Here is a 12248-nt window from a genome sequence, read left to right as displayed (position 1 = left end):
TCGCAGGCCTGCTGCCTTTTATGTACTGGTAATTGAAAGGCCCACGAAACACTGTTTTATAGGTAGCTTCTTTAGCATGATGTCACATGAATTGAAGATTGATATCAGATTCTATACTTCTTATGACCTATAATTAGGGTGTGTGACTTTCAGTGGCCACGGGACTGAAAATCCATTTCCCAATAAAGGAGTAATTATTACTACGTGGGGGAGTACTTGTCTTTTAAAAATAGGTTAAGTATAACTTTTTTTTTTCGAGACACCTAATCTAAATCGAATCATTGTTTTGTATCCTTCAGAGACATTCTGAGAACTAATGTGGCCATCCTTATTTTATAAATTAAAAAAGAAAGAAAGAAAAGAAAACAACAAGAAGAGTGATCCAATGCAGCGAGGTGACTTGTGCAGCTCTGAGAGACACGGTGGTTAAGACAAGCCTGGCTTCCTGGCTTTCAAGTCTCTACTGCCCCCTTTAAAATCTGAAGGAAAAGAGACTTGTAGCAAACCTCTGGAAAGACTGCTGGTGAATGAAGAGTTTGCAGGGTAAGGTTGAAACAGCCCTCTAGCGTGACTGAAAGTCCTGCATGTCCTCTTTCAGCCTTCGGGCTTCACTCCTGAGGAACATTTCCCGAGGCATGGTCTCCCTGCTCTCTCGAAATCTCGAATGGTGCAAGAACTAAAGGCGAAGAATTTTGAAGTCAACTAATTGGACAAAGAAAGACTGTTTTACGACCCACTGCTGTTCTCTACGTTCTTCCCGAGGGACAGTTTTGCCAGTGTTCCGCTGGGACACCTGGGCTTGTGATCTGAAGGCGCAGGGTTCCAGGGACACCTGTTAAGGGCTTTGCTGCTCCCGTCCCCCAGGCACTGGACTCGTGTTAACCACAGTTCCTGTGCCTGCGCTGTGTGGCAGGGCGCGCTGGCTGTTTGTCCTTGGGATCCAGCTTCTGCGAGGAGTTCGTTCTCCTCCTTGGTTTTTACACAAGGAAACTCCTAGCCCAGAGTGGGATTCTGCCCCTCCACCCCAAGTGTGGAACCTCTCTCCAGCCCACACCCGCAAGCCTGAGGTGTCTGTCGCTGTTCACATAGCCAGGGACCACAGCTCCCTCCCTGCATCGGGGTTCGCCACTGCCCTGCACTTTTCTCTGCAGATTAGGTGAACTCCTAAGTGGAGTGAATAGCAGCTGCAGGGAGTGGTGGCGAGGAACGATGAGGCGCTACGCTGCATAGCGTGCAACTAAGGTTGGAGGACACTAATCTCCAGTCTCTGACTACGGGGAACTTATCTGCCTCACTCCCTCGCTCCGCAGTTCCCCTACCTGTGTCCTTTCCTTCCAGGGCGGCGTTTCTCTCCACTTCTATCTCCGATCCTCCTCCCTCCCCACCCACTCCTACCCGGGGCTCTGAGCTGTGCAGTGCGGGGTCCCTGATCGAGTGGCTTTAGAGGTCCACCGAGAAGCCGAGCAGGCACAGCATTGCAGCTGTTCCGCTTTGCCGCTCCTGCTTCTGATCTCACTTGCTGGCTCACACCAAATCGGACCTGCTTTGGGTGCCTCCCAGGACTGTCTCCAGACTGGCTGTTTAGATAATCCCTTGCTTGAAATTCCTGGATTCCTCATCTGAGAAGGAACGCGCAAGAGTCAATACAGTAAGTAAGTTCAAACTCCAGTTCTCCTTCTGAGATCATGAACAGCCCTAGAGGAGCCCCGGGTCCTGTCAGGGGTAAGAGGGCATGGGGATGTGTTCCGAAGGGGAGCCGCCCACCCCTCCAGGCATTAAGTGGAACACTGGAACTAGGTGGGCTAGTACCACTTCGCTTTTCTTCTTTTGCTGGACTTTTTCTTTTCTGCTGAAGGTTATAGACTGTTCCTTGATTGAGCGCTACAGTATGAGACAGTAAGATATGACTTTGCCCCCTCTTTAAAACTCAAGCACTTTCTGAAGTGCAAGATCATGTAGGGTTTTCTAAGGCTGTTCAAAAATAGAGATTTATTTAGGCTTCCATTCATTTCCCCAAGATGGGGTCACCTACTAGTAGAAGTCTGTGGTTGTGTGGCATGGTGGTGGTGGTGGTGGGGCAGTAATATTTAAATGTCATTCTTAGTAGAGACTAGTCATTAAAATCCCAGTGTCATTTAAGAGACTACACTACTGTCAAAGACAGGAAGCACAAATACAGGAAAGAGAAGCATTCGCTGACTTTTCAGATGATCCATCCATCTCTACTTAGGCAAACAATAATGCCCTGTATGTTGCAGTGTTAAAGACCGCATCTCCCCTCACAGGAGATCCAACAGGTGCAGGCAACTATAGTTTGTAGCATGGAACTTGGGGGTTTTCCCTGGGAAAACAATACTGGAAGGAGGGCTAGACAGGGATGTCACACTTTGCCCACCTGGAGTGACTCTATCTCAGAAATAACTTGCAATTCCAGTGATTTCAGCATGTAGTTAAAGCAGGAGAAGGTTTCTGGCTTATTAAAGAAAGCACCTAGAGCGTCAGAAGGAAAAAAGCATCATTTCCCTTTCTACACTGACTGCTTCTGTAATAAACTCAGTCAAGGGGCACCTGTTCAAGAGAACAGCGCTATTCAGAGTTTTGAATTTCTTGAATAACCTGAATGTCTCATTTTGCCTTGTTTCAAGGAAAGGCTCTCCCCCTTGCCTCTTTCTGGTTTGACTGGGGGCCTCAGGAGTGTCACGCGTGGCAGTGTCTACCCTCACGTTCTCTTTCACTCTCCTACTTTTCCAGAAGTGCTGTTGTGAATGATACATTCTGTGTCCTGGGTAGTGCTTTGCCCAGCCCAGGGCTAGTACTGTGCCTGCATGCAGCTCAGAGTGTTCACAGGGTAATAGCTTGCAGATCGATAGCCATTCCTGCAGAGGAGCTGTAAGACTCCAGCGAAAGGATTTCAGAGGGAAGAAAATGTGATTGAAAAGAAAAAAAAGGAAGTAGTCAATAAATCAAATGCGCTTCTCTTCCCAGTGCCCTTAAATCTGTGCTTACACTCAGCTCGTGGGTGCAACTTTTGCAAGTCTGCTCAACTCTGGTTGCCGTGGATGGTCTGAGTAACTGCTCCATGAAGTCAGTCTCTTAGCTTAGGGAAAATGGGACAGCCAATCAAAGGGGCCAGGGTTCAAATGCCATGTTTTCATAATGGGCAGTGGGGCTGGTATCCCTGGAACGTTCTGTTTGAAATCTATGTTGACTTGTATAGAATGGACCAGTATAGCAACAAAGGAAAACACACAGAAAGTTCCCAGGCCCCTAGAAGTGTGTGTGTGAGTGTGTGTGTGTGTGTGTGTGTGTGTGTGTGTGTGTGTGTGTGTGTAGCGCAGGGGCAGGGGAGATATGAGCATTTGAGAAAAAGAATTCTATGTGGAGCATACTGACAGGCGATTTCAGAGGTTGTAATCAGGAACTGATTTAATAGGGTCTTAGGGCAACCTTCTTGAAGAAGCAAGTAGCAAGTACCAGACTAAGAACAAGCAAACAAACCTGAGGCTGCTATAGCAAGGCAAGGAATCCTTTGTGTTTTTACATTTATTCAAGAAGGGAATTGAAATTATACTTTGTATTAAAAAGGTGGCAGTAGTTATTAATAAAATTGTATTCTCCTTTAGCTTTGTATTGGTTTTGTCCAATAATTGAGTAGCTTTACTGTACCAGAGGGTGCACTGTGAGATTAAACAAAAGGTCTTTAGAGATGGCTGTCCTAGGTTGGTAAACTGGAACAGTCACACTGTGGGCAGTGATTAAAGGGAGAATGAACCTTCTGAATGACCGGAAGAACGGCAGAGTCCTCAGTTCACCACATGGGGAAGCCTGGGGTGTTCTCAACTTGGTAGCCATTCAGTATGACAGAGCAGCAGATGTGTATTGAGATGTCAAGGAGAATCAGGACAGAGTGTCTGCAGGGATGTCGGCAAGCCTTGAGTGCCATAGTAAGGAGCTGAGGTTTACTTTAGTGAGAAAGCAAATTAAGATGTGTTTTGAGCATATCATGAATCAAAAAATTCCATTCAGGGCTGTAGATGCGAAGGAGTCCACGAACAGAGATGGTTATATAAGAGGTGGGGGGATGAAGACTGAAAGTTAGGCCAATTTGAGATTACAAGAATAACACCTTGTTACTACCTTAAACCTAAGGGAGATAGAAAAGTTAGGCAGTGTAACCTAGGCCCGCAAAACACCTCCATCCACCGGAAACCATCACAAGGGGTCTACCCTGTGGTAATCAAGGCCACAGAGGAGCTGCCGAGGCTACCCAGGGTACAGAGAGAGGAAGGAGAAGCCTTGGTTTTTCCTTCCTTTTGCTTTCTCTCCACGCAGCTTTCTCTTTAAACTTATTTATACATGTATAGTGTGTGTGTGTATGTGTGTAGCTTTATGTGTACACGTGTGCATGCATGTTCATATGTATAAGTGTGTGCTAGTATGGGTGTGGTGTATGTGCGTATGTGTGCAGGTGTGGTGTATGTATGTATGTATGTGTAGGGCATATGTGATGTGTACTTAGGGTATGTATGTATGTATGCTTGCATGTATGTATGTATGTATGTATGTATGTATGTATGTGTAAGGTATATATGAATGTGTATAGGGCATATATAATGTGTTATTAGGATATGTATGTATGTATGCATACATCCATGTGTGCAAGTGCAGGTATGACATAGCATACATACAGGGGTGAGGACACAACTTCAGGCCAAGGTTTTTACTCATCACCTTGATTCTTTTTGAGACTGGGTCTCTACATCCACCAGGATGCCTGACCCATAAGCTTCTGAGAGTTCTCCTGTCTGTCAGAGTAGCTGCATTATAGCTGTGCACTAAGCTTCCAGCTGTACATGGGCTCTTTTCATATCTCCCCACTTGCAGGGCAAGCTCTTTATTCACTGAGCCAACTCCCCGCAAGCCTCCTGCTTTGTAATCTCCTTCCAGTGCCTTGCATTGATTCAACCCAACCAGGATCCTGATTAAGTGGGAGCCTGAAAGTGAGGGAGGGTCTTATGCAGCTCAGTGGTTCAGAATAGGACAGAGGCAGGAAAGGTGGGAAGTAGAGCAGGGGCAATGGGGCCAGCCAGCATGGGTTGTGAGCTCAATAAGTGTGATTCATCTACCAATGGTAGTAGATGCTCTTATGGCTGATTAAAAACATCATTAAAAGATCTTATGAATTAACTGCAGAAGTCTTTTGTGAGTGTATTCACTAGGTATCATCACTAGTTTATTGAATCTAGGTGTTTTTATACACTTAACAGGGAATTCATAGTCAAAGCAAATATATTATTTTAAGCACTCTAGAAGAGGCGTTGCCTTATGTTTTAACACCCAGCAGGAGTCTCCCTTCAGGATACAGATTTACAAAGGCTTGTTGAATGTGTGTCCCAGGAAATGATACAGTACCACCATGGTGAATTGCCCATGGCTTTGCCTGTTAGGCTAATGAACTGACAAATGAAAGCAGCAGAAAAAGAAGAGGAAGGAAAATTAGAAATAAGATGCATGGCTTTAAGGATAATGATGATTAGAAACTGAGCCAAACAAAACCAGTGCAGTATCAATGATGATAAGAGACAGGAGGGAGAGAGAGAAAGAGAGGCAGCCTAGTTGGGGGATCTGTTTTCTTTTAGCCTTTATATGTTATGGCATCATATCATATTAGGAAACTTTAACATCAGTTTCCCTAAATATTTCTGAAAACTTCATCATTTCTAAGAGAAAACTGGTTCTTACATCGTTTATATCACCCAGTTTTTCTCAGAATTTTTATTGACTGAATTATGTATTTACTTTACATCTGGATCACAATGTCCTCTCCCTCCTCTTCTCTCCTCCCCGTCTCCCTCTCTCACGTGATCCCCCATCCATCTCTTCTCCCCAGAAAAGAGGAGGCCTCCCATGGACATCTACCAGCTCAGGCATATCTAGCCTCTGCAAGACTAGGTGCATCCTTGTCAACTGAGGCTGCACAAGGCAGTCCAGTTATGGGAAAGGGATCCAAAGGCAGGCAATGTAGTCAAAGACAGCCCCTGTTCCTGTTTTAGGAATCTTATATGAAGACCCAGCCTCACAGCTGTTACATAAGTGCAGAGGGCCTAGGTCTGCCCCATGCTCTCTAGGTGGCAATTAGTCTCTCTGAGCCCCCCAGGAGCCTAGGTTAGCTGTCATTGAGCCCCTGGTTCCCTGTCCTCTCCCTCCCCACCCTTCCTCAGGATTCCCCATGCTACATTCAATACTTGGTTGTAGGTCTGTGAGTCAGCTTCCAACAGTTGCTGTGCGAAGCCCCTCTGACTACATTTATGCTAGACTGCTGTCTGCAACTATAGAAGAATATTATCAATAGTGTCAGTGTCGTCATTCCTCAGGCGCCATCCACATTGTTTTTTGAGACAGGCCTTCTCACTGGTCTGGAAGTCACCAACTAGAATGGTCTTTCTAACCAATGAGCCTCACCAATACAACTTTCTCCACCTTCTGCGTGTGACTGTTCGTGGTGTGTTTTGTGTGTGTGTGTGTGTGTGTGTGTGTGTGTGTGTGTGTGTGTATGGTATGTGTGAGTGGGTGTGATTGTATATGTGTGTGTACAGGGTTGTATGTATATATGTTTGTGAGTGTGTGTGGGCCAGTCATTGTTTGCCTCTTCCCATAAATTCTGCCCCATCACTCACCCCTGCAAAGGCAGGGACCTTGTAAACATAGGAGGGCTCAAGGAAACAAGGAAACCTAGAATGCTTATCTCTTTTTTAAGCTTTAAGGGCTTTAATGTATTGGGTGCAGAAGATCACACAGGCAGGGGAATTCAGCAGTGTATGGTAGAAGAGAAAGGTGCCCAAACTTCTCCATTTAGAATTTTGGGGGTAAGTTTAAACTTGGGCATATTTTTAATGTAGTACCTTTGTAGTATTTGTTCTATGTTGTGTGGGGAGTTGCTTTCAAACCATTAAACAAAGCAACACCTCTGCACAAGGTTCCATTTTTAACATCAGCTGGCCTAGCAAAAAATCAAAAGAACAGTGTGCTTGTCATGCTAGCATTCACACACACACACACACACACACACACACACACACACACACTCACACACATATACACACACCCACACAAACACACACATTCACAAACATATATACATACAACCCTGCACACACACACATACAATCACACCCACTCACACATACCATACACATAAACACACATACACACACACACACAACATGAACAGTCACACGCAGAAGGTGGAGAAAGTTGTATTGGTGAGGCTTATTGGTTAGAAAGACCATTCTAGTTGGTGACTTCCAGACCAGTGAGAAGGCCTGTCTCAAAAAACAATGTGGATGGCACCTGAGGAATGATACCTGAGGGTTGCTTTTGACTATAGACACAGATGTTCACACTGAACCACCCACACCCCCCCACACACACACACCAGAGGGGGGGGGGCTTATGTGCACAAGAAGTGAAAGAAAAAAGGGCTGTGTGAGAATCCAGCTGTTTTGCCTTATTTTAATCTCCCAAAGATCAGGTGCTCAGCACATGCAGATGTTTGCCCCTTTGTTATATTTTAGGCTGCTGTATACTTACACATTTCAAACAATTAAGTGGGTGACACTTTCCTTTAAGTTAATGTGTTGACTTCATAGCAATTATAAAATTGATAAACTTTATTGCATTCATTTTGCATTAAAATGGAATTTATTTGATCTCACTCATTGTGGAGCTGATTCTCTCTCTAACAGGAAAGTGTAGTTTTGTCATGATCATAGATATTTTGAATTCCTGAGTTCATCCATCCCTAGTTGTTAATCGACTTATGTAAAGGATTTGCTTCATCAAGCTTTTGCAAGATCTACAGTGTGATGAATCAGAACACAGCTATCCAGAGAGCTCACTCTAAACTAAATCAATCCCTTTAGAATGGTTCTCTGTTTCACTAACTTTTTTTTAATGTCATTTTTATTATAGATTCTTGTGTTATTTACAGGCCAAGTGAGAGTGAACTGGTTCTGAAGATGGGCCCGGTAGGTGCAGAGGCAGATGAGAATCAAACTGTAGAAGTGAAAGTGGAGCCCTATGGGCCAGGGCACACTACTCCTAGAGGTGAGTTGCCCCCTGATCCGGAGCCGGAGCTCATAGACAGCACCAAACTGGTCGAGGTGCAGGTGATCCTCATATTGGCCTACTGCTCCATCATCTTGCTAGGGGTAGTTGGCAACTCCCTGGTAATCCATGTGGTAATCAAATTCAAGAGCATGCGCACAGTAACCAACTTTTTTATTGCCAACCTGGCTGTGGCGGATCTTTTGGTGAACACCCTGTGCCTGCCATTCACTCTTACCTATACCTTGATGGGAGAGTGGAAAATGGGTCCGGTCTTGTGCCATTTGGTGCCCTATGCCCAGGGTCTGGCGGTACAAGTGTCCACAATAACTTTGACAGTCATTGCTCTGGACCGCCATCGTTGCATTGTCTACCACCTGGAGAGCAAGATCTCCAAGCGAATCAGCTTCCTGATCATTGGCCTGGCCTGGGGCATCAGCGCTCTGCTGGCAAGTCCACTGGCCATCTTCCGGGAATACTCCCTGATTGAGATCATTCCTGACTTTGAGATTGTGGCCTGTACCGAGAAGTGGCCTGGGGAAGAGAAGAGTGTGTATGGTACAGTCTACAGCCTTTCCACCCTGCTCATCCTGTACGTTTTGCCTCTGGGCATCATATCTTTCTCCTACACCCGTATCTGGAGTAAGCTGAGGAACCACGTCAGTCCTGGAGCTGCAAGTGACCATTACCATCAGCGAAGGCACAAAATGACCAAAATGCTGGTGTGCGTGGTAGTGGTGTTTGCAGTCAGCTGGCTACCCCTCCACGCCTTCCAACTCGCTGTGGACATCGACAGCCACGTCCTGGACCTGAAGGAGTACAAACTCATCTTCACCGTGTTCCACATTATCGCCATGTGCTCCACCTTTGCCAACCCCCTTCTCTATGGTTGGATGAATAGCAACTACAGAAAAGCTTTCCTCTCGGCCTTCCGCTGTGAGCAGAGGTTGGATGCCATTCACTCGGAGGTGTCTATGACCTTCAAGGCTAAAAAGAACCTGGAAGTCAAAAAGAACAATGGCCCCACTGACTCTTTTTCGGAGGCTACCAATGTGTAAGGACACAGGTGTGAAAGCACATGGGTGAATTGTAACCAGCGCTGCCAATCTGGTTAGGGAAGGTTTTCTGGCCAGTGCATGCAGACCTCCCATTGTATTGACTCAAAAAGCAACAGAACCGAAGCCCCAGCAGTTTTATTTCTGGAAAACTGGCTGGCAGAAGGAGGTAAAAATAAACAGATTGCCATGGCACAACGTTCTGATTACCGATGCTTGGATTGTAGGTTGAATTATGAGTAGAGAAGGGAAGGAAAACAGAACAAGGAGTTGGCACCAGCATGGTTAAAAGGGAGAAGTAAGTGTTATCTCTGAGAGCACAGTAGGATCTGCATCAGGCACACTGTGGACTCCATGGGCTCCCTCATCACTTGATGAAAAGCTGCTAAACAACTCAGATTTCCCTAGGGAGCTACAGGCTCTCTGTTAGGGTGTTTTGGTTTTATTGTCTTTCCTAAGATGAAACCCAAATGAGAATGCTATAGGTAAACATGGCTTGCTACCTAAGGCGGTGACTTCAAGATAACGTCAAGAGAATAAACACATTTGCTATACGAGTAATGTTTTGGCAATGATGGGAGAGATTCTTATATAATCAGTGAGCAATTAGTTGTTGTTCAGATCAAATGCACTACTGTTGAAAGTTTGTTTTTTAGTTCAGAATCAAAATCTGAAATTATCATACTGAAAAGGAATGAAAACAATTGCTTTATTTCTGTTATAGCCATTCCTGCTTTAGGTAGATACTGTTTGGATGACAAGCGAGCAACTCAGCTCTTCTGTTTCTTGCTAACTGCTAAAGCCTTTTGGAACCACACAACTTTTGTTACCATTCCTGCATGAGAGCAAACAAAGTTCACACTAAAAGTTAAATCAGACTAAAACATAATTTTGTAACAATTTGAGTTTAGTTGTAAAAAATTGACCCCCTCCACCACAGCTCTAACATGTTTACAGACACTGTAGAACTATCTTCTTTGGAGTTCATCCACAATAGACCAATTTAAGTTAAGTAAAAATATAATTTCACTAAAGTGAACCCATTTGGTAAGAAATCTCCAAAACTGAGTTTATTCCACTTTGAAAATTTTGTTTTTATCCACAAATTTCACATAAATGTTCTCTTTTTTAAATGACTATATTTTTGGTAACATAAATACATATACAAAACAAAAGCATATCTATAAATAGGGAAGCATTAGAAAATTTTATTTAATAGTTTTATGAATATAGCTTTTATTTCAAAGGTACCCAGCCAAAGATAATTAAAACTCTATTTTGTTCACACAGAAAAGTACGAAAAATGAGATGTTAAAATAGTTGCACTTCTCTGGATGCTGACGTTTCAGTGTAGGCATATTTTTTGTAAATATGGCAGAATCTGTGAGTATATTCCTCACAATTTAGAAATATTTGATGTAGTCTAATATTTAGTTATGATATTAATTTTGTATATATATTTAAATCTCAGACTCTGGCTGTTATTAAATTCCTTTCAGTGTGGAAATAAAAGATTGGTCTCAAAGTGAATTGTTCTTCTAGAGTACTGAAAAGGAATAAAACACCAGAAGAAAAAAATGAATCTAAGGTGGAACGGGAAGTCCACCTTATACACTGCTGTCTGAAGTGAATCGTTGAACTATAAAAGACAGTCTTTCCTGTTGGACTCTGCACAGTCATCTGAAGAAGCTTTTTACTTTCTATGTGTAAGATACTTGCTTAAGATCTTAGTAGAAGGTTGTTGTGAAGTCTTTATGCCCCTTGCAGATTTCCTATCCTGTACAAAACCTGTCTGTTACTGTGACTCCGGCTGTGATGGTAAATTATTGGAATCCAATTAGTGATTCAATTAACATATTTGTGATTGAGTTCATATGTCAACTCAGTATTAAAGCATCTTTTATGTGCTGGTTTTAATGTCAAAATAAAAAGAATTTGAGGAATTGTGTAGAGTTTCTATGTAGCTCTCCCTCTGTCCTTTGGCTGAAACTGAGTCCCTCTCTATGTTGTGAGCACCCTTTTCACAGGGCACAGGGACCTATGAGTGCTCTGTGAGAACGCATTAGTCTTCATTTTCTGGCCAGATCTTTCTCCTGAACATCAAGCCTGTATCTTCATCAATTGATGAAACATGTCTGTATTGGCCCCACCAACACATACACACTGTGCCCCAAGCAGAACCTGCCAGGTAGGTACAAATGTCTCCAATCCCACTTCTAGGTGGTCAGCAATCTATTGTACACTATTTCCCAGCACTTGACTCTCTGAACCAGCCCCTAAATTCCTTTTCCATTTATCCATACTTAGTCAATTCCTGCATTTTAATATGACTCCTAGCTGTCTCTTGAACCAATTCACTTTTCTCATCCCCATCATACATGCTATGGCTATTTCCGAGGCCCGTATTCACTCTTATTAGGTTATTAGTCACTCCTATTTGTTCTCATTAAATCTTGTCATTTTCACATACAATCCAATACTTATCTTCTAACAAAAGAGGTTTAAAAAAAAGAACCTAAGGCTTTATTAAGTCATTTTTTTCTGATTAAAATCTTCAGTTATAACCTCATAAGTCTCATTTTAAGCGTTTTACATCTTATTGAGGATAATTTGAATGACTTGAAAGGCTGTTAAACATCTGTGTTAAGATTCTCTAGAGCATAGAACCAATAGAAGCCATATATAATTGTAAGAGGGGATTTATTAGATTACTTCACATGATCAGAGGCTGGACAACCTTGAGATGATCATCTGCAGAGAGGAGATCAAGGGAAGCCAGTAACTGCTTGGTTTGAAAAGTTGAAATCTCTGGGACAGGGGTATGGATGCTGCTGCCCCAGTGTGATTCTGATGGCCTGCAAGCTCCCTGGAGAGTCCCTGATATTAGGCAATACTGGATGGCTGATGAAGCTGGAGTCTCAAGTTCCTGGGTGATAACGGCAGCTGTAGATGGACTCACCAAGGAAAACTGAATCTTTTATGTACTGGCCGCCGGCTTCCTCTCCCATTTTTATTTCCTCTGAGCCTCTGATCACTTGGGTGGTGCTGCTCACATTCAAGGCAAGCCTCCCCTGAGTTAATCCTCTC

The 12248-nt window shown here is 43.6% G+C and overlaps 1 protein-coding gene across 4 annotated transcripts; it reads left to right on the top strand.

Annotated features, from left to right (window-relative positions):
- Positions 1 to 495: 495 nt before the first annotated feature.
- Positions 496 to 11102, top strand: Npy2r (neuropeptide Y receptor Y2). Of its 4 annotated transcripts, NM_001205099.1 has the most exons (3): positions 1400 to 1648; positions 7991 to 8106; positions 8446 to 11102. In NM_001205099.1, the coding sequence occupies exons 2-3, from the start codon at positions 8019 to 8021 to the stop codon at positions 9162 to 9164; spliced, it is 807 nt and encodes a 268-aa protein (NP_001192028.1). In that variant the 5' UTR covers positions 1400 to 1648; positions 7991 to 8018; the 3' UTR covers positions 9165 to 11102. The 4 variants fall into 4 exon arrangements, with proteins under 4 accessions (XP_006501178.1, XP_006501179.1, NP_001192028.1 ...); XM_006501115.1 differs by having other exon boundaries at positions 496 to 1648; positions 7972 to 11092; XM_006501116.1 differs by having other exon boundaries at positions 496 to 1652; positions 7991 to 11092.
- Positions 11103 to 12248: the final 1146 nt, after the last annotated feature.

The sequence above is a fragment of the Mus musculus genome, chromosome 3 (assembly GCF_000001635.26).
Source record: "Mus musculus strain C57BL/6J chromosome 3, GRCm38.p6 C57BL/6J".
NCBI lineage: Eukaryota > Metazoa > Chordata > Mammalia > Rodentia > Muridae > Mus > Mus musculus.
Note: the sequence above shows the minus strand (reverse complement) of the source record. Positions and strands in the feature narration are given on the sequence as shown.